The 25,050-nt window shown below is 42.3% G+C and overlaps 1 protein-coding gene across 3 annotated transcripts in view; it reads right to left on the bottom strand.

Annotated features, from left to right (window-relative positions):
- The window catches only part of LOC136884434 (protein scribble homolog), a 261,405-nt gene that overhangs the window by 69,509 nt on the left and 166,846 nt on the right, over positions 1–25,050 (bottom strand). For all 3 annotated transcript variants that reach the window (XM_067156596.2, XM_067156597.2, XM_067156598.2), the window contains 5 exons: positions 8,492–8,686; positions 6,633–6,741; positions 4,581–4,605; positions 4,350–4,493; positions 1,732–1,876 (listed from right to left, as the gene is read on the bottom strand). In XM_067156596.2, the coding sequence (XP_067012697.2) occupies positions 1,732–1,876; positions 4,350–4,493; positions 4,581–4,605; positions 6,633–6,741; positions 8,492–8,686 (618 nt within the window). The remainder of the gene's footprint in view (positions 1–1,731; positions 1,877–4,349; positions 4,494–4,580; positions 4,606–6,632; positions 6,742–8,491; positions 8,687–25,050) is intronic.

Here is a 25,050-nt window from a genome sequence, read left to right as displayed (position 1 = left end):
CATGTATTAGTCCTATAGAAGAACTGTTTCGGTCTATACAAAAGATTTGCATTTTTACGCCATCTCTTCCTGGGGCGTCCCAGAGATAATAATCACCACCACCATTCCTTGTTAACCACACCCAGGCAACTGGACTGGGACATTGATGATGATCATCATGATGATGGTGATGATGAACCATTCCTTGTGTAGAATACATCCACAGTTTCCCCTGCCTGTTGTAAGAGGTGACGGAAAGGCGACCCTTGAGGCATTCAACTTGGAAGTGTGGGTTGTCAACCACAGGTTCTCTAGCTGAGCCTGGCATTGGTTCCACTAACTTGTCCCTTAGTCATCTCTTGTTCTTTTCTAGGTTTGTGTGAGGTAGGGAGTTTTCCATTTCCTGGCCTTTCCCTTTCTTTTTAGCAAAACCTTGATTCTTCAAAGAATTGGACCACATCCCTTTTCCATTTGGTTGCTGTTAATAGAGGATGGTTGCCCAGCTGTACTTCCTTTTAATACAAAAATCACCACCACCATCACCAACAGAAGTGAGCTGCATGTACATATTACGGTACAAACAGTACATGTGCTTTGGACCCCAACAGTATTAGGTTCCTTAGAACCAACAAAATACTTCATATTTTCCATCCTTCATTGTCATTTTAGTGCTTTAGAGCACGTATTGTTAAATTCTGAACCACTCAGTAAGCAGCCTGCAAAGCTAGCAAATACCATGTATGAGACATATTTTTTAAATAAGTACAGTTTTGATATAGAAAATTTTTTACATGTAAACATGCACCTTAAAGTACTTCTTGATATAAGTTCCAAGCATATTAAGCCACTTATCGTGAAACCGGCCTCTGAATTCCATCATCATTATAATCTGCCGCCTGATGTGCCAGCCACTGCACCATGGGGTTTTCAGGTCGTCATCATCACCATCGTCATCATTGTGGTCCTGACTTACTAAATGCTTTTTCAAGTGCAGGAACAAGTGGTAGTCAACTAGGCCTTAGGTCAGGGCTATACAGAGGATGATTAAATTGTTACCAAAAGAGGCGATGAGGTCTACGGTTCGATTAGCTATGTGAGTAACTATCCTTATCTTTTAATCTGTATTGAAAGTCTGTTTAATTACAACAAACAATGTTTTATTATATTGTATTGTATTGAATAGGTGGTTTATAATAAAACGTTGTAATTTAGCAATGTGAGGTCGCACCTTGTCATGAGGTGTAAAAAATCCCCCTTGCGAGCTTGCCACGCCGTTTGTTTTGGATTGCATGGCAGAGTTTATGTAAGGTCACACAATAAGTCTCAGCATTTATTGTGCCACCCTCGTGCAAAAAATTCCACAGCTTATCTCAAAACACAGCGCACATGAGTTTGCGAGCTGAAATTGTTTGCTTGCCCTTCATGTTCTTGGGTGATGTTGAGTGTCTCCAATCCACAGAATACTGTTATATATAGGGTATAGCTTAAAAACATCTGACAACTGTAAAGTTCTACAGATGATATGTTAAATAAAAATTGAAATTGAAATTGAAAATGCCTTAATCCACAATATTTCTTAAAATAGTACAGTCTGAAGTAATTCAGTTCTACACATACATAAATATCGGTCGAAACCGACTTTCAACCTAACAGGTCGACCTATTAGGTTGAAAGTCGGTTTCGATTACAATGCGGTCGTGAAAATTCAATATTCATAAATATCAATTATTTACAAAGTAAAAATCTACTTACATCACCAAACTGAATATTGGTGAAAGAAATACCATTACATTCCACAATTTGATCACCGGGTCTCAGTCCACATTCTCTTGCCAGTCCGTTCTCCTTGGTGAACTGTACAAAGATGCCAGGTCTCCAATCTGGGCCCTTGCAGATCCTACAAAATAGAACAACATTATAATTCCTTTGAAGGTCTAGAATAAAGAAAATATAAGCATGGAGGAGAAGAACATGAATAATAATAATAATAATAATAATAATAATAATAATAATAATAATAATAATAATAATAATAATAATAATGATGATGATGATGATGATGATGATGATAATAATAATAATAATGTTATTTGTTTCACATCCCACTAACTACTTTCACAGTTTTCGGAGACACCTAAGTACCAGAATTTAGTCCTGCAGGAGTTCTTTTACGTGCCAATAAATCTACCGACACGAGGCTGACGCATTTGAACACCTTCGAATACCACCGGACTGAGTCAGGATCGAACCTGCCAAGTTGGGGTCAGAAGGCCAGCGCGTCAACCGCCTTAGCCACTCAGCCCGGCGAAGATGAAATCACAGAGATGCTGCAGTTACAAAAGGGAAGGGTAACAACCTTCTTCATTGACTTCACAAAAGCTTTAAACGTGCTAGATCGACATAATTGATGCAAATGCTAGCAGACACCGTAGGAGATAAGCACTGCATGACAGTCATAGTGAAGAGCATACTGGCAAACATTTTTGTAAAGTAAATGACAACCTGCAAACATAGAGACCAATAAAACAAACAATGGGTGTCTATAAGCCCACTGCTTTTTAATCTGCCAACCATGGATGCCAAAAATGTAGTAAAAAGGGATACAGCAAGTAGCTTTACGTCGCACAGACACAGATAGGTCTTATGGCGATAATGGGACAGGAAAGGGCTAGGACTGGGAAAGAAGGGGTCGTGGCCTTAATTAAGGTACAGCCCCAGCATTTGCCTGGTGTGAAAATGGGAAACCAAAGAAAACCATCTTCAGGGCTGCCGACAGTGGGGTTCGAACCCACTATCTCCCGAATACTGCATATTGGCCGCACTTAAGCGGCTGCAGTTATCCAGCTCGATAGTAAAAAGGGATAAAGTAAGAGTCTACGTATATGCACAAGACATGGCAATTCTATTTGAATCCCAAGATTTGTTACAAAAACCCTTCAATGATCTTTTAGTGTGTTCGATCAAGGCCAGCCACAGAATAAACTAAGAAGAAACTATGATGATAGTATACAGGAGAGGAGGGAGAATAATTTAAAACAACAGCACACAATGCAATAGACACTACTTGACACGAATATCAAACCTTTTTGATCTAGGCATCACCCTAGAACCACAAGGGACATCATTTACTTATGAAAGAGAGAAAACTAGAAAAGCTGCAGTGGCCATTACCAATATAGCATACTTCAATAAGATCTTGCTAAGGATGGTGTTGTATCTTTTCAGAGTAAAAATACAATTTTGACCTACGGTAAATAAATTTTGTGAGAGCACTTCACAGAAGGGAACATCACAGGATTGGTAAATGTAAAAACAACTAATATCTAACGAGCACTGTGTCTTTCTTTGTCAGCACCAACAACTAGAGAGCCTTCCTTGTGGAAGACCTAAGGACCCACTGCCACCTACCAGAGGAAACACAGGAGGCGCAATGATAAGAAAGAAAACTTATGGCTCGAATTTTATAGCAAAGAAGCCGTGATATACCTCAAAACTTATTACTGAGGCTGTTGTTGTGCAGATGTGGTTCATGGTTTCTGCCATAAAATCTCCAGCGTTGTATGATTCTACTCCCCAGACCTGAATTTTGTATTTCGTGTAATGGATCATGTGAGGGATACCACATTTTGTGGTGCAACAAAAGGCCAATTATTTATAGTTTATTATTATACTGATCACTCCATGTGAGGTTTGTGCTGAACAAAGCTGAGGCAGGACAAGTTTTCTCTGGTTTTCCCTGCCATCTTTCATTCTAGCAAAACTCTCCAATATCATTTAATCTGTCAGCCATTAATCATTAACCCAAAGGAGTGCGATAGGCTTCGGTAGCTGGCACAATTCCTAGATGGCCAAATGACTAGAAACAGGCTGTGGATTTTCATTTATCATAATCATAATCATTATTTATTTATTTATTTATTTATTTATTTATTTATTTATTTATTTATTTATTTATTTATTTATTTATTTATTTATCTATTTATTAATCTGCACTGGGCCCTTGAACATGTGAACATATGTTCCCCATGGGCCCCTAGGTTATTTTGGCATTCTCACCATTTACTTGTGCCAGACTCCTTGTTTAATCTTTCTGTTTCAGCCTTCCGAACTCCCTTGACCAATTACTTTTCTCTTCTTACCTGGAAAGCTTGTGTTTACAAATATTAGAGAATCTTTCAGTTTTGTGTCCCCTACCAACATGATCATTCTACAGTATATCATGCAAAACAAGCAGTTCTACCATAATCTGCAGAATTAATTCAAGTGAAATACTTCAAATTCAGTTGCACAGTAGATAAGAAATTTATTTACAAACTCTCCTTCAAGTATCCTTCGCTCTTTCTCTCTAACAGAACGTTACATGAACTTACCCACAACCTAATTTCATGTTAGGTGCTACGTTGAGGGAAAGTCTAACGTCCCTTGGCATATCTTTGTTTAAAGTTGGCACAATACTCTTTGGAGATGGTTCTTCGTTTTCGATTATGCACCAAGACAGCGCGTTGTTGGTTTTTCTGAAACCAATGGAATAAGCCATTTAATAAACCACTCTTTAATTTTTATACAGAAAGTGAAGTATAAAGAAAAGTAGGCCTACTTACTCTTTGACAGGAAGCATCCCAACAGCTGCACATGAAACGAATAAAATGAACACATTATTAAAATATTTAGTTTCCAATGCCTGAATTTATATCAGAATACTAGGAAAAGGACATGTGGGTGCCCTAGGGACTGCCAGTATTTGTAGACAAGTGTGCTGTCATCTCACAAGAACACACATCACTCAGAAACCTGTACTTCCTTAATTCTAAAGGAGAGGATTGTATCTGGAGCCATTTCTGGTCAGGTCGATCACAAGGATGTCCACTTTCCTAACAGATCCCCATTTATAAGCAACTGCTTTGAAATAAACTTAACTCAAATATCACTACAAAACCTTCCTGACATTGTAATTTCTAGAGAAACAAAATATATTCTGAACTCAGTATTTCCAAGAATACTCATTTCTCCAAAACTCTAGCATACTACAGCACAAAATAAGGGATAACTACGTATATCTCCATTTCTCATGATTTAAAATTTAATGAACTTCATTCATTTTCAATATTGATGAACAAGAAAATGTCACTTCCTGTTTTTCCATAGAGGACTTTTGATGTTCAGAAAATGTCTGAAGAGGAAAGTGAAGAAAATATGGTGAGGTATTTACCTCCATACTGTCTCGATTTGGTGCAACCATCACTGCTTCACAAGACATCACCCCCTTGTGGGTGGCTGAGGTAGAATACATCTACGGTATCCCTTGCCGACTAAAATGGCAACCACAGGAACTGTCAACTTTAGAATGTGGCTTAGCGACCATGGTTCCCTCAGCTGATAGTTGTACTTCCTCTTAAAACAATAATCACCACCATTACTGCAACCTTTACAGCACGAATAATTTGCTCACACCACCAGGAGCACCCCTTTATGTCTCAGAATGGAAAGGAAGGATGCATAATATCTGTACATGCAGATAAGTAATCGCTGATGATGGAAAAATAGAAGGTTTTGAGTTCACCTACTTTTACAAGGCAGATCAAGAAAGGGTATATTTAATAAATTAATTCTTTGATATTCAACAGAATCCAGACAAATTTTTCACTTTTCCTTGCAGCTCGTTCCCAATTTTTTCCTCTTCAAATCCTTATTTGAATATTTTTCAGTGTTCAGGCTTCGACTGATTTTGTGTATGAATGAATCTACGTTAAAATTAGAGTATTCAACTTCTGTGGTACTCTGTGTGTAAAGGTGGTAGAATAATGCCAGGGTATCCCCTGCCTGTTGTATGAGGTGACTAAAAGAGGCCCCAGGGGCTCTCGACTTGCGAGCATGGGTTGGAGACCACAGGGCCTGTAGCTGAGTTTTGGCATTGCTTCCACTTACTTGTGTCAGACTCCTCACTTTCATCTATTTTATCTGACCTTCCTTGGTCTACGCTTGTTCTTTTCTGACCCCAAGAGGTATTATGTATTGAGGCCTAGGGAATCTTTCTTTGGCCAATACCTTCATTTCTCAAAGTATTGGATCGCTTCCATTATTTTTTCCTCTAATTAGTGTTTAGAAGATGGCTGCCCAGTTGTACTTCCTCTTAAAACAAATCACCACCATCACTACCCTTCTACATTAATTTTTAATACTCTTAACAGCATTCTATACAAATCTTGCCACACCAAATGCCGTTTCTCATCTGAAGGGTCCCATTTGAGTCTATGTAAACTCATGGTGGCTCGAACATTGCCTTGCTAGCACTGGTAATTTTAGTTGCACTATCAAGTATGTAGAATAACATAACACAACATAATGGAATAATATTTAAATGTAACAACCCCTAGTGTTATTCTGTGAGCTTATCAATACAGATCAATAGTGAACCAATATCGTTAAATTTTCCGATGCCAAGGATGTGACAAACACCACTAGGTCTGAACAGAATGGAACAAGTGAAATAATGCCAATGGGTTCATGTGAAGGAGCTCATAAAAACACCATTCTTTAAAAACTACCAATTTTGCTACACTAAAAGTATACAGTACTGCGTTTCCTTGTTTACTCCATCATCACAAGATCACTCTTCAGACTCAGAAAAGTGTGATATCCACTAAAATACTCACTGCGCACTTTGAGACTCAGTCTGTTCTGTGCCTGCACCAGCTGTAGCACCTCATGGTGTACTGCATCCTCCACAGGATATCCGTTGATACGGACAATCTGGTCGCCAGTCTGAAAAGAGGTCAAAATTTTAAATAAATCGCTATTGTTATTAATGTCTCGTAGCAAACAATAATAATTCATTAGCTTTATGTGGGCTCATGTCCTGATCTTAGCCATGGGATTTCAAGATTTATGTGGAATTCAAACCTCAGAGACTAACATTTCATTACAGAAACTCTAGACATATAGGTTGGGATGCAAACAACAGTAATAATAATAAATGGCTCAGAACAATTTTCCAAAGATAATCATATTTGGTCATCGAGTGACAGGGTTTAAATTGCAGGCGATGTTGTGCTCTTTGCAAAGTTCCCGTTGTGGGTGGGGGTGGTAGGATAACATCCACGGTACCCCCATGCCTGTTGTAGGAGGAAACTTAACGGGACCTCAGGTATTCAAACTTGGAAGTGTGGGTTGGGACCATGGAGCACCTTAGCTGAGTCCTGGCATTGCATCCATTTACTTGTGCCAGGCTCCTCACTTTCATTATCCTATCCAACCTCCCTTGATCAACTCTTGTTCTTTTCCGAACCTGATGCTATTAGATTTCGAGAGCTACAGAGTCATTTTCATGCTCTTTGTGGCCTTTCTCTTTCTTTGGCCGATATCTTCATTTTTTGAGGTGCAGATTCCTTCAGATTTTTTTCTCTCTGATTAGTGTTAATGGAGGATGGTTGCCTAGTTGCACTTCCTCTTAAAACAATAATCACCACCACCACCACCATTCTAACTCATACTACCACCCTGTGGAAGGGGGCGGTAGAATAACACCCACAGTATCCCCTGCCTGTTGTAAGAGGCGATTAAAAGGGGCGCAGGTACTCTCAACTTGGGAGTGTGGATTGGCGAGCATGGGGCCCTTAGCTGAGTCCTGGCATTGCTTCCACTTACTTGTGCCAGGCTTCTCACTTTCATCTGTCCTATCCGACCTCCCTTGGTCAACTCTTGTTATTTTCCAACCCCGATGGTATTAGATCACTCGAGGTCTAGCGAGTCTTTCATTTTCATGCCTTTCTTGGTCCTTGTCTTCCTCTGGCTGATACCTTCATTTTTTGAAGTGTCGGATTCCTTCCATTTTTCCTCTCTGATTAGTGTTAGGGCCCATATGAAGGATGGTTGCCCAGTTACACTTCCTCTTAAAACAATTATCACCACCACCAACACAACCACCACTTTCTATTGCCGATTAGAAAGGATGGTTATCTATTTGTACTTAGTCTTAACAATAATCAGCTGAGTCATCAGTCCCATGGTTCTGCGCTTCTTCTTCTTCTTCTTCTTCTTCTTCTTCTTCTTCTTCTTCTTCTTCTTCTTATTATTATTATTATTATTATTATTATTATTATTATTATTATTATTATTATTATTATTATTATTATTATTATTATTATTATTATCAGTTAGTTGGCGTCGGCACTTCGAGTGGATTTGGGCGAAATTTACGACCTGTCCTTCCTGAGGCCAAACCTATACGGAGCAGTTATAGTCACTGTTGTATATTACTGCGGTGTGTTGTATGGAGATGAAGAGAAATTACTGTATTAAGATGAACACAAACACCCAATCCCTGAGCCCGAGGGATTAAACATACGCAGTTAAAATCCCCAGCCAGGCCGGGAATCAAACTCAGAGCCCTCTGAACCTAAGGCTACAACACAGTACTTATCATTTCAACCAAGCAGGTGAATGCCTATGGTGGTATGTAGGATGAGTAAACTTACTGCGTACTAATGCGCGATCTGTAAAAGTATGAACTTACACGCAGTCCCTGAGTTTGGGCCTCAGATCCCGGCTCGACGTGCGACACGAAGAAACCAGTCCCATGTTCCCGACCGCCGCGCACGGAGAAACCGAACCCGGCTCTTCCTCGGTTGGCGCTGTGGCGCCTTATCAGGTGCACAGTACGTACCTTGTGGCCACCTCGACCACTGCTCTCCGAGGTACTAACCGACATCTGAAACAGAAACAATACAAAAATAGTCAGTTTCCCATAATTACTGCGTTGATGGGGTGAAAGTTCATTTTGGGGATCATTGTAAGTAACTAGGTGTTAATATAAGGAAAGATCTTCATTGGGGTAATCACATAAATGGGATTGTAAATAAAGGGTACCGATCTCTGCACATGGTTATGAGGGTGTTTAGGGGTTGTAGTAAGGATGTAAAGGAGAGTGCATATAAGTCTCTGGTAAGACCCCAACTAGAGTATGGTTCCAGTGTATGGGACCCTCACCAAGATTACCTGATTCAAGAACTGGAAAAAATCCAAAGAAAAGCAGCTCGATTTGTTCTGGGTGATTTCCGACAAAAGAGTAGCGTTACAAAAATGTTGCAATGTTTGGGTTGGGAAGAATTGAGAGAAAGAAGAAGAGCTGCTCGACTAAGTGGTATGTTCCGAGCTGTCAGCGGAGAGATGGCGTGGAATGACATTAGTAGACGAATAGGTTTGAATGGCGTTTATAAAAGTAGGAAAGATCACGATATGAAGATAAAGTTGGAATTCAAGAGGACAAACTGGGGCAAATATTCATTTATAGGAAGGGGAGTTAGGGATTGGAATAACTTACCAATAAATTTCCAATTTCTTTGAAATCATTTAGGAAAAGGCTAGGAAAGCAACAGATAGGGAATCTGCCACCTGGGCGACTGCCCTAAATGCAGATCAGTATTGACTGATTGATTGATTGATTGATTGATTGATTGATTGATTGATTGATTGATTGATTGATTGATTGATTGATTGATTGATTGATTGATATAACACAAACAGTATTCTTGAACTCATGTGCATGCCTGCTTCATTTTGGACAATATTCGACAGCTTTTTAAAATAAATTATACAAACACGTAATAAAATCACTAACATTTATATAATATATACACAATAATAAATAATAATCCTGTAACGATTAAGAAGGAGGTCCCACAGAGCAGTGTTATGGGATCTACATATTTTCTCAAGTACAGTGTATAAATGATACGAGTAACCAGAATCGTAGATAAGGTTTTTTGCAGACGGTGTTATGCTCTAGCGTACCGGTAGTAAATACGTTACACTACTGCCAGCGACTGCAAAGAAACTTCCACAATGTTCCGAGATGGACAGCACACAATGGTGTGGTGGTAAACGAAAAGTCAGGTTGTATGTTTCACCAGTTTGAACTACTGTGTTGATGGAGTGATAGTACATCTTAAGTACTTAGTTGTTAATATAAGGAAAGATCTTCACTGAGGTAATCACATTAACAAAGGCGTAAATAACGGTTACAGATCTCTCCATATGGTTATGAAGGTATTTAGGGGTCGTAGTATGGATGCAAAAGAGAGGGTGTATAAGTCCCTAGTAAGACCAAAATATTAGAGTATGGTTCCTGTGTATGGGCCCACACCTGGATTACTTGATACGAGAACGGGAAAAGATCCAGAGCAAAGCAAACTAGGTAGGCCTAAACAACTTATAGGGAATCTGCTACCTAGACGAGTTCGAAATACAGATCAACGATGATTGATTGATTGATTGATTGATTGATTGATTGATTGATTGATTGATTGATTGATTGATTGATTGATTATAAAAACAAGACGACCATTAAGCACCAAGAACGATCGCCATATGGTGATAACGTTTAGTCATAAATATCCATAACACTATTGTGCATCTCTATCTTGCTGATGACGACGCTTGTTGTTTAAAGAGGCCTAACATCTAGGTCATCGGCCCCGTCTCTATCTTAAAAGAGTACGCTTTAAATGAGGCGCACAGATGCCATATCTACCGCACATGATGAGACAAAACTATTATGCAGGCGTATTTTTAATGACAAACCTCAAAATTTCCGATATATTTCTTTGTCGCATATATGTGTACCTAACGTCCTACAGATCGGACGACGGCACAATTATTTATGTAGGATACGGCGAGGTTCAGGGCGCATTTAAAATGCACATGTTAAAATAAATTATATTTTTAAATTCACATTTACATATAATAATTTGTATGTCCACCCTTTGTCCCGTTTCTTTACGGGTTCGGGTATGAATTGAGATGAATCTTCGTAGCGGGTTTTTACGACCGTCAACCTCATCAGAGGACTTAATGAGATGAAACTAATGACGTGATATGATACTGGGAAGGGAGAGGGTGAAATCCGGTGCCGGCATATTGCCTACTCCTGTCGAATAGCACCAAGGAGTCTGCTTAAGGCTTAACGTCTCCATCCAGCGGACGAACAGCTCACTCCATATGAGCACTGCGGAGAGATTTGGAATTTAATCCAGGCTTTTGGCACGCAATTTAGTGATTAGGAATTGTATACTACACCTCTCTTACCCTGCCGGACAACATTCGATTGTGAAATTTTTTTCGACCAATGGAACTCGAACCGGCTAACCAGAGTTCACTCCTTAACAATCATGGCCACCAGGCTAATAATTGTAACTTTCGGGAATATTATTACAATAGAAAAGTAATGCTTCAAATACAGTACATTACATGCCGTCAGGCCAGTGGTGATATTTCTTATATAAATTCCTCGGAGTCCCTGGACGGTCCAGGTTCAATCGAATTGGAACCATTTGGCGATGCATCGTCATGCAGAGCTGGACGAAGTGCGGTAATTTATGAATGCTATCTGATAGCAAGGTCTGGTTTGTTTTAAAAACTATTTCAGACATTTATAAATATTTTTCTCTCTCGCTTCGTCATTAACCCTCAAACGCATGCGTATGGAGTGGAATCCACCCCAGGTCATTTTATTTCTTAGTGAAGTGTACAAATACCTTTTCTGTGCTCTCCCCGCTCTTGTACATTTCTGGCTGGATCCCTGCAGAAAGAGTCATTCGTACATAATCTATCTTAAAATCTCCAATTAATACAGTAATTCGTATTTTACAATACAATGATATGTGGGGTGGAAAGCACCCCGACGCGTGTGTCTGCGTCCTAAGATTTGGTGCGTGTGCTTGAGGGTTAAGAAAATATGTTGCTAATAAGAAAATGCGTTACTCCCTACCTGCCTTTTCTGTGTTACCATCCGAGTATTGCCAAGTAGTATTTCATTTTTACAATTATAACTTTCTTCTTATGCAAAACTAGCAGAAGTACCCGTTCTTCGTACGGGCTATCAGAAACTGGTTTTAGTTACTCATACTGCCGGTGTGAGCGACTTCATTAGATATTTATATCACTGCTGTGTCCGGCTCCATGGCTAAATGGTTAGCGTGCTGGCCTTTGGTCACAGGGGTCCCGGGTTCGATTCCCGGCAGGGTCGGGAATCCTAAACTTAATTGGTTAATTTCGCTGGCACGGGGGCTGGGTATATGTGTCGTCTTCATCATCAGTTCATCCTCATCACGACGCGCAGATCACCTACGGGTGTCAAATCGAAAGACCTGCATCTGGCGAGCCGAACTTGTCCTCGGACACTCCCATACGCCGTTTCATTTTTCATCACTGCTGTACTTACTTAAGTACGTAGAAATTATTTGTCATGTTTGAAATTATAGTGTAAGTATACTGCCACTAGATAGCACCATAGATATAAATATTATTTACCGGGCGAGTTGGCCGTGCGCGTAGAGGCGCGCGGCTGTGAGCTTGCATCCGGGAGATAGTAGGTTCGAATCCCACTATCGGCAGCCCTGAAGATGGTTTTCCGTGGTTTCCCATTTTCACACCAGGCAAATGCTGGGGCTGTACCTTAATTAAGGCCACGGCCGCTTCCTTCCAACTCCTAGGCCTTTCCTATCCCATCGTCGCCATAAGACCTATCTGTGTCGGTGCGACGTAAAGCCCCTAGCAAAAAATAAATAAATAAATAAATAAATATTATTGAATGTACTTGTTTGATCCCACATTTCGTAACTATTACAAATGTGTACCAATTTTGGTTGGCAATGGCAAATCTCGCTGCTAGAGAATCCTTGAGCTGACGTTGCCATGGTTACGACTGGTCGTTTCTTTATCGGATTCCTAGAGCAGGGGTAGTGGTACCAATATCTTCATAACTGTTGATTTTAAGGCCTTAAAAACATGGTTTTCGGGCCCGTAAGGCTTACCTAGTTTTGTTCTTCGCGACAAGGGGCTTAAACTGAGCTGTGTCTCGTCCCTGTACGACAAATTCGATATTTCGCCTATTATTTTTATATCTCGCCTCTCTCCGTCGCCCCTCTCCCCCCCCCCCCTCCAACTGATTTGAAAATTTAAAAGTAGCTTAAGTTACTCCTTATACCATCATCTATCTGCCAGTGGAAGTCCCGTCACAATCGGTCCAACCGTTTAGGAGATTAGGCGGAACAAACAGACAGACAAAAATGGTCAAATGGCTTTTAGTTATAAGTACCGTGTATGATTTAAGACAAACTTAGTAAAATGCTGTTATTTTGACATTACAAACAGCCACTTCAATTTTATTTATTTGTGTAGATATAGATGTATCGTCCAGGGAAAGGGAGTATTTTATATCAATATCAGGCAATCCAAAAAATATTTTGATCATTTTTTTATTTATCACGTGATAAGTTCCCTGCAAAAATATAGATTCGCACCAAAATAACGTAAAATTGTGAAACAGAGGCCTTGTGTTAATTATTTATGAGTTTACACTTGACATCATCAGAAAGAGCGGAAAATTTTCTACAAGATCACGCAATCATTTCGCTAGATTTACCACTTTGGATTATCGGAAAATAGGCAACATTGCAGGGATAGAAAAGGACGAAGCTAATTGCAGGATACACGGCACATCTACATCTAACTTCATACTCTCTTTTAAGGTAGCGACGCCCTATAGGTAGAAGCATCTGTTTGTGGTGAACATTTTTGTCAAATTTCGCCATTTTAAGTTATTTCAGTATAATTTTCGCTTGTTTTATTTTATTTTGTCAACAATTTCGCTAAATTTTGTTTCTATTATCAGCAATAAAAACTAAACCAAAAGATAGTTGGTAGCATATTTGCAGTATTAATTTGTTTTTACGTTAGTAAAATAAACATGAGCGTTAAGTTTCTGATGAAAACACATATTATATACGGATATCAAAGCATGGATGATTGGGGGGGGGGGGGAATCCTGCCACTTTAACAAGTAGGGTCGAGCGTACGTACGTACATAATTTAGACATGAGCCTGAAAAAGACAGAGATACCACGAGTTCCATATTACTGGGAGTCAGAGCTGTTCTGTTGACAGACATTACATTACATTACATTGAAAATTATCTCCCATTATCAACATTAGGCTACCGACTGGGATCCATAAAGCCCATATTCTGATTTCAGGAAAAGATGATTTACAATCACATCAATATCTTTACGTGTTGTACGTAAACTACCAACTAAATTCCTACATACTGTGTATGGTTGAAGATATTCTGACGCTGAAAGTTCTCGTAGGATGGGAATTGGCTTTGTTAGATGAGAGTCGACGTAATCTTCTAAATCACGTTTCAGTATGCTTCTTGAATCAAAAAGTGATTCCACATAATTTTGTCAAGTATTTCGCTATTTTGTTAAAAGGTTAACAGTGTCGCGTTTTGAATCAAATTAGTAAAATTTCACACACACACACACACACAAAAAAAGCTTTCTTGCTTTGGAAAAAATAGGTGCCTCTAACTATAGGTAGTAAATTCATCCCTCATTCCTAGTGGATGGGGCGACTCCTCCCTGTCGTAAGAGGCGACTTAAAGGGGAAACACAGACTCTCAACTTGGGAGCGACCGAGAGAGTTGGCCGTGCGGTTAGGAGCGCGCAGCTGTGAGCTCGCATCCGGGAGATAGTGTGTTCGAACCCCACTGTCGGCAGCCCTGAGGATGGTTTTCCGTGGTTTCCCATTTTCACGCCAGGCAAATGCTGGGGCTGTACCTTAATTAAGGCCACGGCCGCTTCCTTCCCATTCCTAGGCCTTTCGCGTCCCATCGTCGTCATAAGACCTATCTGTGTCGGTGCGACGTAAAGCAAAATAGCAAAAAAAAAAAATTGGGAGCGTGTGTTGATGGCCTCCCACCTGAGTCTGGCATAGCTTCAAGTTACTTGTGTCAGTGTCCTCACTTTGTCCACTCTTGTTCTTTTTCGATCCCGACAGCATTAGGTTCCGAGGCCTAGGGCGTCTTTCATTTTCATGCCCTTCGAGGTCCTTGTCTTTCTTCGACCGATAACTTCATTTTTCAAAATGTCGGATTACTTCCATTGTTTCTCTGTGATTAGTGTTATATAGAGGATTGTTGCCTAGTTGTACTACCTCTTAAAACAATAATCACCACCACCTCTCGCCGATACCTTCATTTTTCAAAGTATGAGCTCCACCATCACAGTAAACAACATCCCACGGCAAACAAGTATCCAAGGAATGCCCGGCTGTACAGCCCATCTAACAAGGACTGCAGGTGATAGTGTCAACTTAATGTTCCTGTTTGCTCAGTGTCCGCTCTTAACATGACAAGCCTTTGTTCTGCAACAGGAGATAACATTCCACGACGTCACTAAAGCCAACATGCTAGCGTTATCTTACCGAGTGCGTGGGAGGAGCGCACAGCCTGCACATATCATGCTGGTATAAAACAAACCTTTTCGGTCCAGTTCGTAATAACACTTCGTAAAAGTGATAGGGCAACTCCCGTAATTCCCCACGGACTATTAAACGCTTCCTCTTCCTGTTCCCCAAAGAATGACTCGAAATTTACAAGAGGAGAGGAGCCCCTACTCCGAACTGACAGAGGTTTTGTTATTGTCAAGTGGTACAGTCTCCAAATATCTTTACTTGGCCGCGCGGTTAGGGTCGAGCAGCTGTGAGCTTGCATTCGAGAGAGTGGGTTCGAAACCCACTGTCGGCAGGCCTGGAGATGGTTTTCATTGTTCCCCATTTTTACACCAGGCAAATGCTAAGGATGTACTTTTATTTTATTTCATTTTTTTTGCTAGGGGCTTTACGTCGCACCGACACAGATAGGTCTTATGGCGACGATGGGATAGGAAAGGCCTAGGAGTTGGAAGGAAGCGGCCGTGGCCTTAATTAAGGTACAGCCCCAGCATTTGCCTGGTGTGAAAATGGGAAACCACGGAAAACCATTTTCAGGGCTGCCGATAGTGGGATTTGAACCTACTATCTCCCGGATGCAAGCTCACAGCCGCGCGCCTCTACGCGCACGGCCAACTCGCCCGGTGTACTTTTATTAAGGCCACGGCCGCTTCCTTCCCATTCCTAGCACTTTCCTATCCCATCGTCGCCATAAGACCTATCTGTGTCGGTGCGACGTAATGTCAATTGTAAAAAGAAACAATAATCGCCAACCTCACTTGATACAGTTAACATCAACACGCCAGTGAAATGTGTTTTCCGGTACCAGGTAGTGGTCGAACGACTCGCCTTGCGGCCGTCCTCAACATGTTATTAGAGAGATTCTAACGACCGGAGTCATACATGAGTAAGTTGCCTGATGCTATCTCCAAAGAGTGAAACACAGTTTTTGTCGACCTTCACAAAATTACCAGTGAAGTTCCCTTTGCTTTAATTCAGGCCACTTTAAGGGAAGCCGCACGACCATTGTTAAGCTAAAGCAATTACTGCTTTAAAAAAGAAAGACTGAAATCGCGAATTCCCTTGAGCGCGGTCACCACTATAATAATAATAAATTGCTGGCCACTTGATGGTCTGCACATTACGATGACCAAAGTGTGCTACTATCATAATTTCGAGAAAGTTCTGGGTGGACTTCTTTAATCGCACGCTCTACCAGACATAGACCTCGCTGTGCAACTTGTCCAGGGAGGATCGTTTGGGGAATATGAAAGTGATGAGAATGGCATAGTAATGCCAGATTCAGCTCCGGACCTGATCCGATACCTCTTTCTTCGATGAGTCGGACCTCTTCCATTGTTTGCGCTGATTAATGTAAGAAAAGATGTTTGTCCAGTTGTATTTCCCCCCTCCCCTGCGGTTGGGGGTGGTACAATACGTCAAGAGTACCTCTCCCTTTCGTAGGAGGTGATTAACACGGAACCCCAAGCTGAGTCTGGGATCACAGATTTGTCGATAATCTTATACAGTGCAGAATACTAGTCCGCCTCTGAAGCAATGAGTTGTAGGATTGTGAGCTATTGCAGGGCTCCTAGATAGACAAGGTTACGAGATGGACAGCGGACAATGCCATGGTGGTGGTGGTGATTATTGTTTTAAAAGGAAGTACAACTAGGCAACCATTCTCTATTTAACACCAAATCAGAGAGAAGAAATGGAAGGGGTCCGACACTTCGAAAAATGAAGATATCGGCCAAAGGAAGACAAGGGCCACGAAGGGCGTGAAAATGAAAGACTCCCTAGCCCTCGCAAACCTAATAGCGTCGGGGTCGGAAAAGAACAAGAGTTGGCCAAGAGAGGTCGGATAGGACAGATGAAAGTGAGGAGCCTGGCACAAGTAAGTGGAAGCAATGCCAGGACTCAGCTAAGGGCCCCGTGGTCGCCATCCCACGCTCCAAAGTTCAGAGCCCCTGAGGCCCCTTTTAGTCGCCTCTTACGACAGGCAGGGGATACCGTGGGTGTTATTCTACCGCCCCCACCCACAGGGGGCAATGCCATGGTGGTAAACGGGACGAAAGGTCCGGTCGTAAGCTTCGCCAAGACGAAACGTCCTCTCAGTTTTAATTGCTGTGTTGATGGGGTGAACGTACCCAATGGCGATCACTGTAAGTACCTAGGTGTTAATATAAACTCCCCTGTGGGTGGGGTGGTGGAGGTGATTATTTTTCTTTTAAGCGGAATCACAACTGTGAACAAATTTAGTGGAAAACAAATTTAAAATAAAACAAAATTATTTATTCAACGAAGGAATTTGGAAATGAAGTACAAAATAAAACAAAAAAAGTATTGTATTAAGCCCAAAAGTTCACTAATGAATCAAAAGGGGACGTGAGTTCCCTGAGTAACAGGACACTTGCAGTTTACATTCTTCTTCTTATTAATCTGTTTACCCTCCAGGGTTGGTTTTTCCTTCGGACTCGGCGAGGAATCCCACCTCTACCGCCTCAAGGGCAGTGCTTCAGACTTTGGGTCGCGGGATACAACTGGGGAAGAGGACCAGTGCCTCGCCCAGGCGGCCTCACCTGCTATGGTGAACAGGGGCCGTGCGGGGGGAGGGGGAGATTGGAAGGGATAGACAAAGAAGAGGGAAGGAAGCGGCCGTGGCGTTAAGTCAGGTACCATCCCGACATTTGCCTGGAGGAGAAGTGAGGAAACCACGGAAAACCACTTCCAGGATGGCTGAGCTGGGAATCGAACCCGCCTCTACTCAGTTCACCTCCCGAGGCTGAGTGGACCCCGTTCCAGCCCTCGTACCACTTTTCAAATTTCGAGGCAGAGCCGGGAATTGAACCCGGCCTCCGGGGGTGGCAGCTAATCACACTAACCACTACACCACAGAGGCGGACTGCAGTTTACATATACAGTATTTGAATAATATAATGTCGCACATAAAGCGGATGACGAGATCAGCAGTGGTCGCGTCATCGGCTAGTATGCGTTCGAGTGTTTCCTGCAGGCCGAGGCTCCGTCTTAATAGGCCAGAGAGATCGGCGCACTCTGCGAGGAGGCACCACAGGCGGTAGAATAACACCCACGATATCCCCTGCCTGTCGTAAGAGGCGACTAGAAGGGGTCCCGAGGGCTCTGAACTTGGGAGCGTGGGTTGGCGACCACGGGGCTCCTAGCTGAATCCTGGCATTGCTTCCACGTACTTGTGCCAGGCTCCTCACTTTCATCTATCCCATCCGACCTTCTTTGATCAACTCTTGTTCTCTTCCGAAGCCGACGGCATTAGGTATCGAGTCCTAGGGAGTCTTTCATTTACACTCCCTTCGTGGTCCTTGTCTTTCTTTAGCTGATGCCTTCATTTTTTCGAAGTGTCGGATTCCTTCCATTTTTTCTCTCTGCTTAGTGTTACATAGAGGATGGTTGCCCAGTTGTACTTCCTCTTAAAACAATAATTATCACCTGTTAATATAAATAATTATCTCCATCCTTCTTCTTCTTCTTCTTCTTCTTCTTCTTCCTTCTCCTCTTCCACCGCTCTTCCCACCTGTGCGGTCACGGGTACGAACCCCCTGTGGGTGGGGGCGGTAGAATAACACCCACGGTATCCCCTGCCTATCGTAAGAGGCGACTAAAAGGGGCCCAGAGGTTCTGAACTTTGGAGCGTGGGTTGGTGACCACGGGGCCCTCAGCTGAGTCCTGGTATTGCTTCCACTTACTTGTGCCAGGCTCCTCACTTTCATCTATACTATCCGACCGCCCTTGGTCAACTCTTGTTCTTTTCCGACCCCAACGCTATTAGGTTTGCGAGGGCTAGGGGGTCTTTCATTTTCACGCCCTTCGTGGCCCTTGTCTTCCTTTGGCCGACATCTTCATTTTTCGAAGTGTCGGATCCCTTCCATTTTTCCCACAATAATCACCACCACCACCTCACGGGTACGAACTGTCGATTTGGCCCTGTTTTACGGCCGGCTGCCCATACTGACACCAACCCTATGTGGCGTGTTTCTGGCTTGTTGGTAGTGAGAACTGTTGTCTGAATATGAAGAGTGTTGAGACAAACACAAGAGGAACTAATCAGACATTATTAAAATCCCCGAACCGTTCTGGAATCGAACCCGGGACCCTTCGACCGAAGGGCTGAACGCTGACCATTCAGCCAAGGAGTCTGACAAGGAATGATCTTCATTGGGATAATCATATTAACGAACTTGGTAAGAAAGGTTACATATCTCTTTATATGATTATGAGGGTATTTAGGGGTTGTGGTAAGGATGTGAAGTCTCTGATAAGACCACAATTAGAGTATGGTTTCAGTGTATGGGACCCTCAGCAGGAAAACTGGAGAGGATCCAAAGTAAAGCAGCACGATTTTTTCTGGGTGGTTTCTGACAGAGGACTAGGAAATGTTGCAAACTTTGGACTGGGAAGACTTGGGAGTAAGAAGACGAGATGCTCGACTATGTGGTATGTTCCGAGCTGTCAGTGATGAGTTGGCGGGAATGACATAAATAGAAGAATAAGCTTGAGTGGAGCTTTTAAAAGTAGGAAAGATCACAATATGAAGATAAAGTTGTAATTCAAGAGGACAAATTGGGGCAAATATTTATTTATAGGACAAGGAGTAAGGGATTGGAATGATGTATCAAGGGTTAATGTTAGATAAATTTCCAAGTTCATCGAAAACGTTTAATAAGAGGCTTGGTGAACAACTGATAGGGAATCTGCCACATGGGCAACAGACCTAAATGCAGATCCTTGATTGATTGATTGATTGATTGATTGATTGATTGATTGATTGATTGATTGATTCTACTTACTTGTACCAGGCTTCTCACTTTCATATTTGCTATCCGACCTCTCTTCCTTAACGCTTGTTCTCTTCCTACCTCGACGATTTCCGAGACATTTCATTTCCTTTGTGGCCCTTCCCTTTTCTTCCTGATACCTTCATCTTTCGAATGTCTGACTTCTTTCACATTCTCCTCTATATGCATGTTCAAACCATGTCCCATTTCTCCGAGTATTGAAGCGAGATGAGTATTCGTAGCGAGTTTTACGAACAGATACCCTTCCTGACGTCTAACATCAACAGAGGAGTTAACGAGATGAAATGAATAACGTGATATGTGATAAGAGGATGAAACTCGGTGCCGGCACTTGGCCTACTCCTGTCGCATAGCACCAAGTGGTCTGATCAACGCTTAACTTCTCCATCCGACGGACGAATCTCCATCAACAGCGTCACTCCATATGAACACTGCGGGGAGGTTTGGAGTTGAATTCATGATCTTAGCACTCAATCTAGTGATTAGAAATTGTACGCCGCCACCTGTCGGGCAACATTCTGATAGTGACATTTTTTCGACCAACGGGATTCGAACCGGATAACCACGGCTTCAGACCACAATAGAGCCGGGCTGAGTGGCTCAGACGGTTGAGCCGATGGCCTTCTGACCCCAACTTGGCAGGTTATATCCTGGTTCAGTCCGGTGGTATTTTAAGGTGCTCATCGTGTCGGTAGATTTACTGGCACGTAAAAGAACTCCTGCGGAACTAAATTCCGGCACCTCGGCGTCTCCGAAAACCGTAAAAGTAGTTAGCGGTACGATGATGCCTCCCTCTGATTAGTGTTAACAGAGGATGATTGCCTAGTTCTACTTTGTCCTAAAACAATAATTACCGAGCAACAGTCGCTTAAGTGCGGCCAGTATTCGGGAGATAGTGGGTTCGAACCCCACTGTCGGCAGCCCTGAAGATGGTTTTCCATGGTTTCCCATTTTCATACCAGGCAAATGCTGGAGCTGTTCCTTAATTAAGGCCACGGCTGCTTCCTTCCCACTCCTACACCTTTCCTATCCCATAGTCGCCATAAGACCTATCTTTGTCGGTGCGACTTAAGCAATTTGTAAAATAAAAAATAAAAAAACAATAATCACCACCACCATAACTGAAAGAGACAGAACTCCTGTGCCACCAAATTCCGGTATCTCGGCATCTCCGAAAACCGTAAAAGTACTTGGTAGCATGTAAAACGACTAACATTATTATTATTATTATTATTATTATTATTATTATTATTATTATTAGTAGTAGTAGTAGTAGTAGTAGTAGTAGTAGTAGTAGTAGTAGTAGTAGTAGTAGTATTCATAAGACCAGATGACAGCGAGTTATCAAGTTCGTGCGCAGCATTCAGTACAGAAAGACCACGCTAGAGTTATGAGATTAAGAGGGGCTGTCTGGTCGAGACGGTAAAAGCGTGCTCGATTCGTGGGTTCAATTCCCCACCAGAAAGTCGAAAAATTAAAGAAACCAGACTTCCACTTCCGGAAGTGCACATGGCGGCGAGGTTCACTCATCCTACACCAAAAATGACTTCCAGGCAAAGGTGACTGGTCATACAGCTAACTACCCCATTAAGTGTCCAAGTTATAGATAGTGGAAGCCTTTGCCTTCCACCCCTCCAAGGGTCTTCATGGCTTGCACGGAGATGACTGCTTTTTGCATGAGATTAAGACCGTTTTTAACATTTGCATGTTCGCGGAACTCCGGTTGAGAATCGTTGCCCTACTTAACAAGGGGAAATACAAGATGTTCTGTTTTCTCCTTCAGACGTGATAATTGAAGGTATGTTACATCAACAAGTTTTCATCAATTAGAATTGCTCCGTCTAGTTGTTTAATGAACCATACCTCACCCTCTCCTAATACAGCTCTGACCCAGTTTTTCTACAAGAGCGATGGAGTATAAGGAATGTGGCTGTCCAGTTTCTGTAAGTGGACACCTGGGCTTCATACTGTCCACGGAACATTTCCTCTCTGAAGCCAGAGATGTTATCTCCGTGATAAAAAGAAATATTCGTGTCACGGTTGGTTCCTATACAGATTCCAACTCAGACAAGAACCCTTGGGGCAAAGAATACAGTACATCCAAGGAATCTCCTGCCTGTTTTCTACTGTGGGTAACAGTACTGACCGTTTATAAAACTACGGTATGCCTTGCCTGTCCCTACGAGGTGACTGAAACAGGGCATTCGCCCTGTGGGTGGGGGCGGTAGACTAACACGCACGGTTTCCCCTGCCTGTCATAACTGGTTACTAAAAGGGACCCCAAGGGCTCTGAACTTTGGAGCGTGGGTTGACGACCAAGGGGCCCTTAGCTGACTCCTGGCATTGCGTCCACTTACTTCTGCCAGGCTCCTCACTTTCATCTATCCTATCCGACCTCTCTTGATCAACTCTTGTTCTTTTCCGACCCCGACGCTATTAGGTTTCCGAGGGCTAGGCTGTCTTTCATTTTTACGCCCTTCGTGGCCCTTGTCTTCCTTTGGCCGATATCTTCATTTTTCAAAGTGTCGGATCCCTTCCATTTTTAACCTCTGATTAGTGTTATATAGAGGATGGTTGCCTAGTTGTACTTCCTCTTAAAACAATAACCACCACCACCACCACCACCACCACCACCTGAAACAGGGCAACCTCTCAAGTTCAGAGTGTGGATTGGCAGCCATGTATTACCTAGCTGAGTCTGGCATTGGTTCCAATCTTCTCACCTTCTTATCTGACCTCCCTTGATGAAATCTTAAGATGCCGATTATATAAGCAATGTTGCCAGATTTCCTGAAATTTCAGATCTCCCGATATTTTTGCAACACACCAGAAAAAACGAAAAATAAGCAAAAATCTCCCGAAATTTCTTCTACTCCAAATTTAAGGAAAATGAATAATAATGACTGGAAGCCTCCGTGGCTCAGGCGGCAGCGCGCCGGCCTCTCACCGCTGGATAGCGTGGTTCAGATCCCGGTCACTCCGTGTGAGATTTGTGCTGGACAAAGCGGAGGCAGGACAGGTTTTTCTCCGGGTACTCCGGTTTTCCCTGTCATCTTTCATTCCAGCAACGCTCTCCATTAACATTTCATTTCATCTGTCAGTCCTTTATCATTGCCTCAGAGGAGTGCGACAGGCTTCGGCAGCCGGCACAATTCCCATCCTCGCCGCTCGATGGTGGCTACATCATTTCATTCCTGACCCGGTCACATGACTGGAAACAGGCTGTGAATTTTCAATAATAATGATTAATGGTATATAATGTACTTGAGGCGAAAATCTCTTTCCTCGTGTCACTGCGTGGCGCTTTATGGATAATAGCACTCGTTAGCGGTACTTCCCAACATTCATTTTAGGCTCGAATTACGTAATCTCTCCCGTTTTATTAAACTCAAAACTCAAGCTTGACTGCATCATTCGAAGGGAAATCCCCGGCCCGCATATACTGAAGAATACAAAATCTACATCCTGCTACGACTTCAAAATTTCCACACAATTTCTACGCTTGATGAATAACTACATCTACATGAAGAGTGGGAAGAAGAAGAAGAAGAAGAAGAAGAAGAAGAAGAAGAAGAAGAAGAAGAAGAAGAAGCCTAGAGTGGCCAGAGAGTACGGATGGGTGAAATTGTATATTTTTCTCAAATAACTTCACATGATTATTGCATTTATCATCATCATCATCATCTGTTTACCTTCCAGGTTCGGCTTTTCCCTCGGACTCAGCGAGGGATCCCACCTCTACCGCCTCAAGGGCAGTGTCCTGGAACTTCAGACTCTTGGTCGGGGTATACAACTGGGGAGAATGACCAGTACCTCGCCCAGGCGGCCTCACCTGCTATGCTGAACAGGGGCCTTGTGGAGGGATGGAAAGATTGGATGGGATAGACAAGGAAGAGGGAAGGAAGCGGCCGTGGCCTTAAGTTAGGTACCATCCCGGCATTCGCCTGGAGGAGAAGTGGGAAACCACGGAAAACCACTTCCAGGATGGCTGAGGTGGGAATCGAACCCACCTCTACTCAGTTGACCTCCCGAGGCTGAGTGGACCCCGTTCCAGCCCTCGTACCACTTTTCAAATTTTCGTGGCAGAGGCAGAGGTCCGGGGGTGGCAGCTAATCACGCTAACCACTACACCACAGAGGCGGACTATTGCATTTAATTTAGTCATATTATAACATCTCAGTGCTCGAGAAACTACAGAAATTTTCATTAAAACTTCCGAATTGTTTACGTACAATCTAGCGATTTTTCATTTGTAGACCTTGCAGCACTGGATATAAGATTTACGAGGCATCGGGAGTCTTTAATTTTCACGCTCTCCATAGCTCTTCCTTTTCTTTTCTTTTTTTTTTTTTTTTTTTTTTTTTTTTTTTTTTTTTTTTTTTTTTTTTTTTTTTACGTCGCACCGACACAGATAGGTCTTATGGCGACGATGAGGCAGGAAGGGGCTAGGAGTGGGAAGGAAGCGGTCGTGGCCTTAATTAAGGTACAGCCCCAGCATTTGCCTGATGTAAAAATGGGAAACCACGGAAAACCATCTTCAGGGCTGCCGACAGTGGGGTTCGAACCTACGATCCCCACGAATACTGGATACTGGCCGCACTTAAGCGACTGCAACTATCGAGATAAAGTTGGAATACAAGATGACAAATTGGGGCAAATATTCATTTATAGGAAGGGGAGTTAGGGGTTGGAATGACTTAGGTACCAAGGGAGATGTTCAATAAATTTCCTATGCCATTGAAATCATTTAAGAATAGGCTGGGAAAACAACAGATAGGGAATCTGCCCTAAATGCGGATCAGTATTTATTTATTTATTTATTTATTTATTTATTTATTTATTTATTTATTTATTTTTCTATAATGTAAATAATTCAGTTAGAGTATATATGTATTTATAGTATTAATGCTTCTGATACGAATAAATAAATAAAGATTGATTGATTGATTGATTGATTGATTGATTGATT

The sequence above is a fragment of the Anabrus simplex genome, chromosome 12 (genome assembly GCF_040414725.1).
Source record: "Anabrus simplex isolate iqAnaSimp1 chromosome 12, ASM4041472v1, whole genome shotgun sequence".
Lineage (NCBI taxonomy): Eukaryota > Metazoa > Arthropoda > Insecta > Orthoptera > Tettigoniidae > Anabrus > Anabrus simplex.
This window is presented reverse-complemented; position numbering and strand designations above follow the sequence as displayed.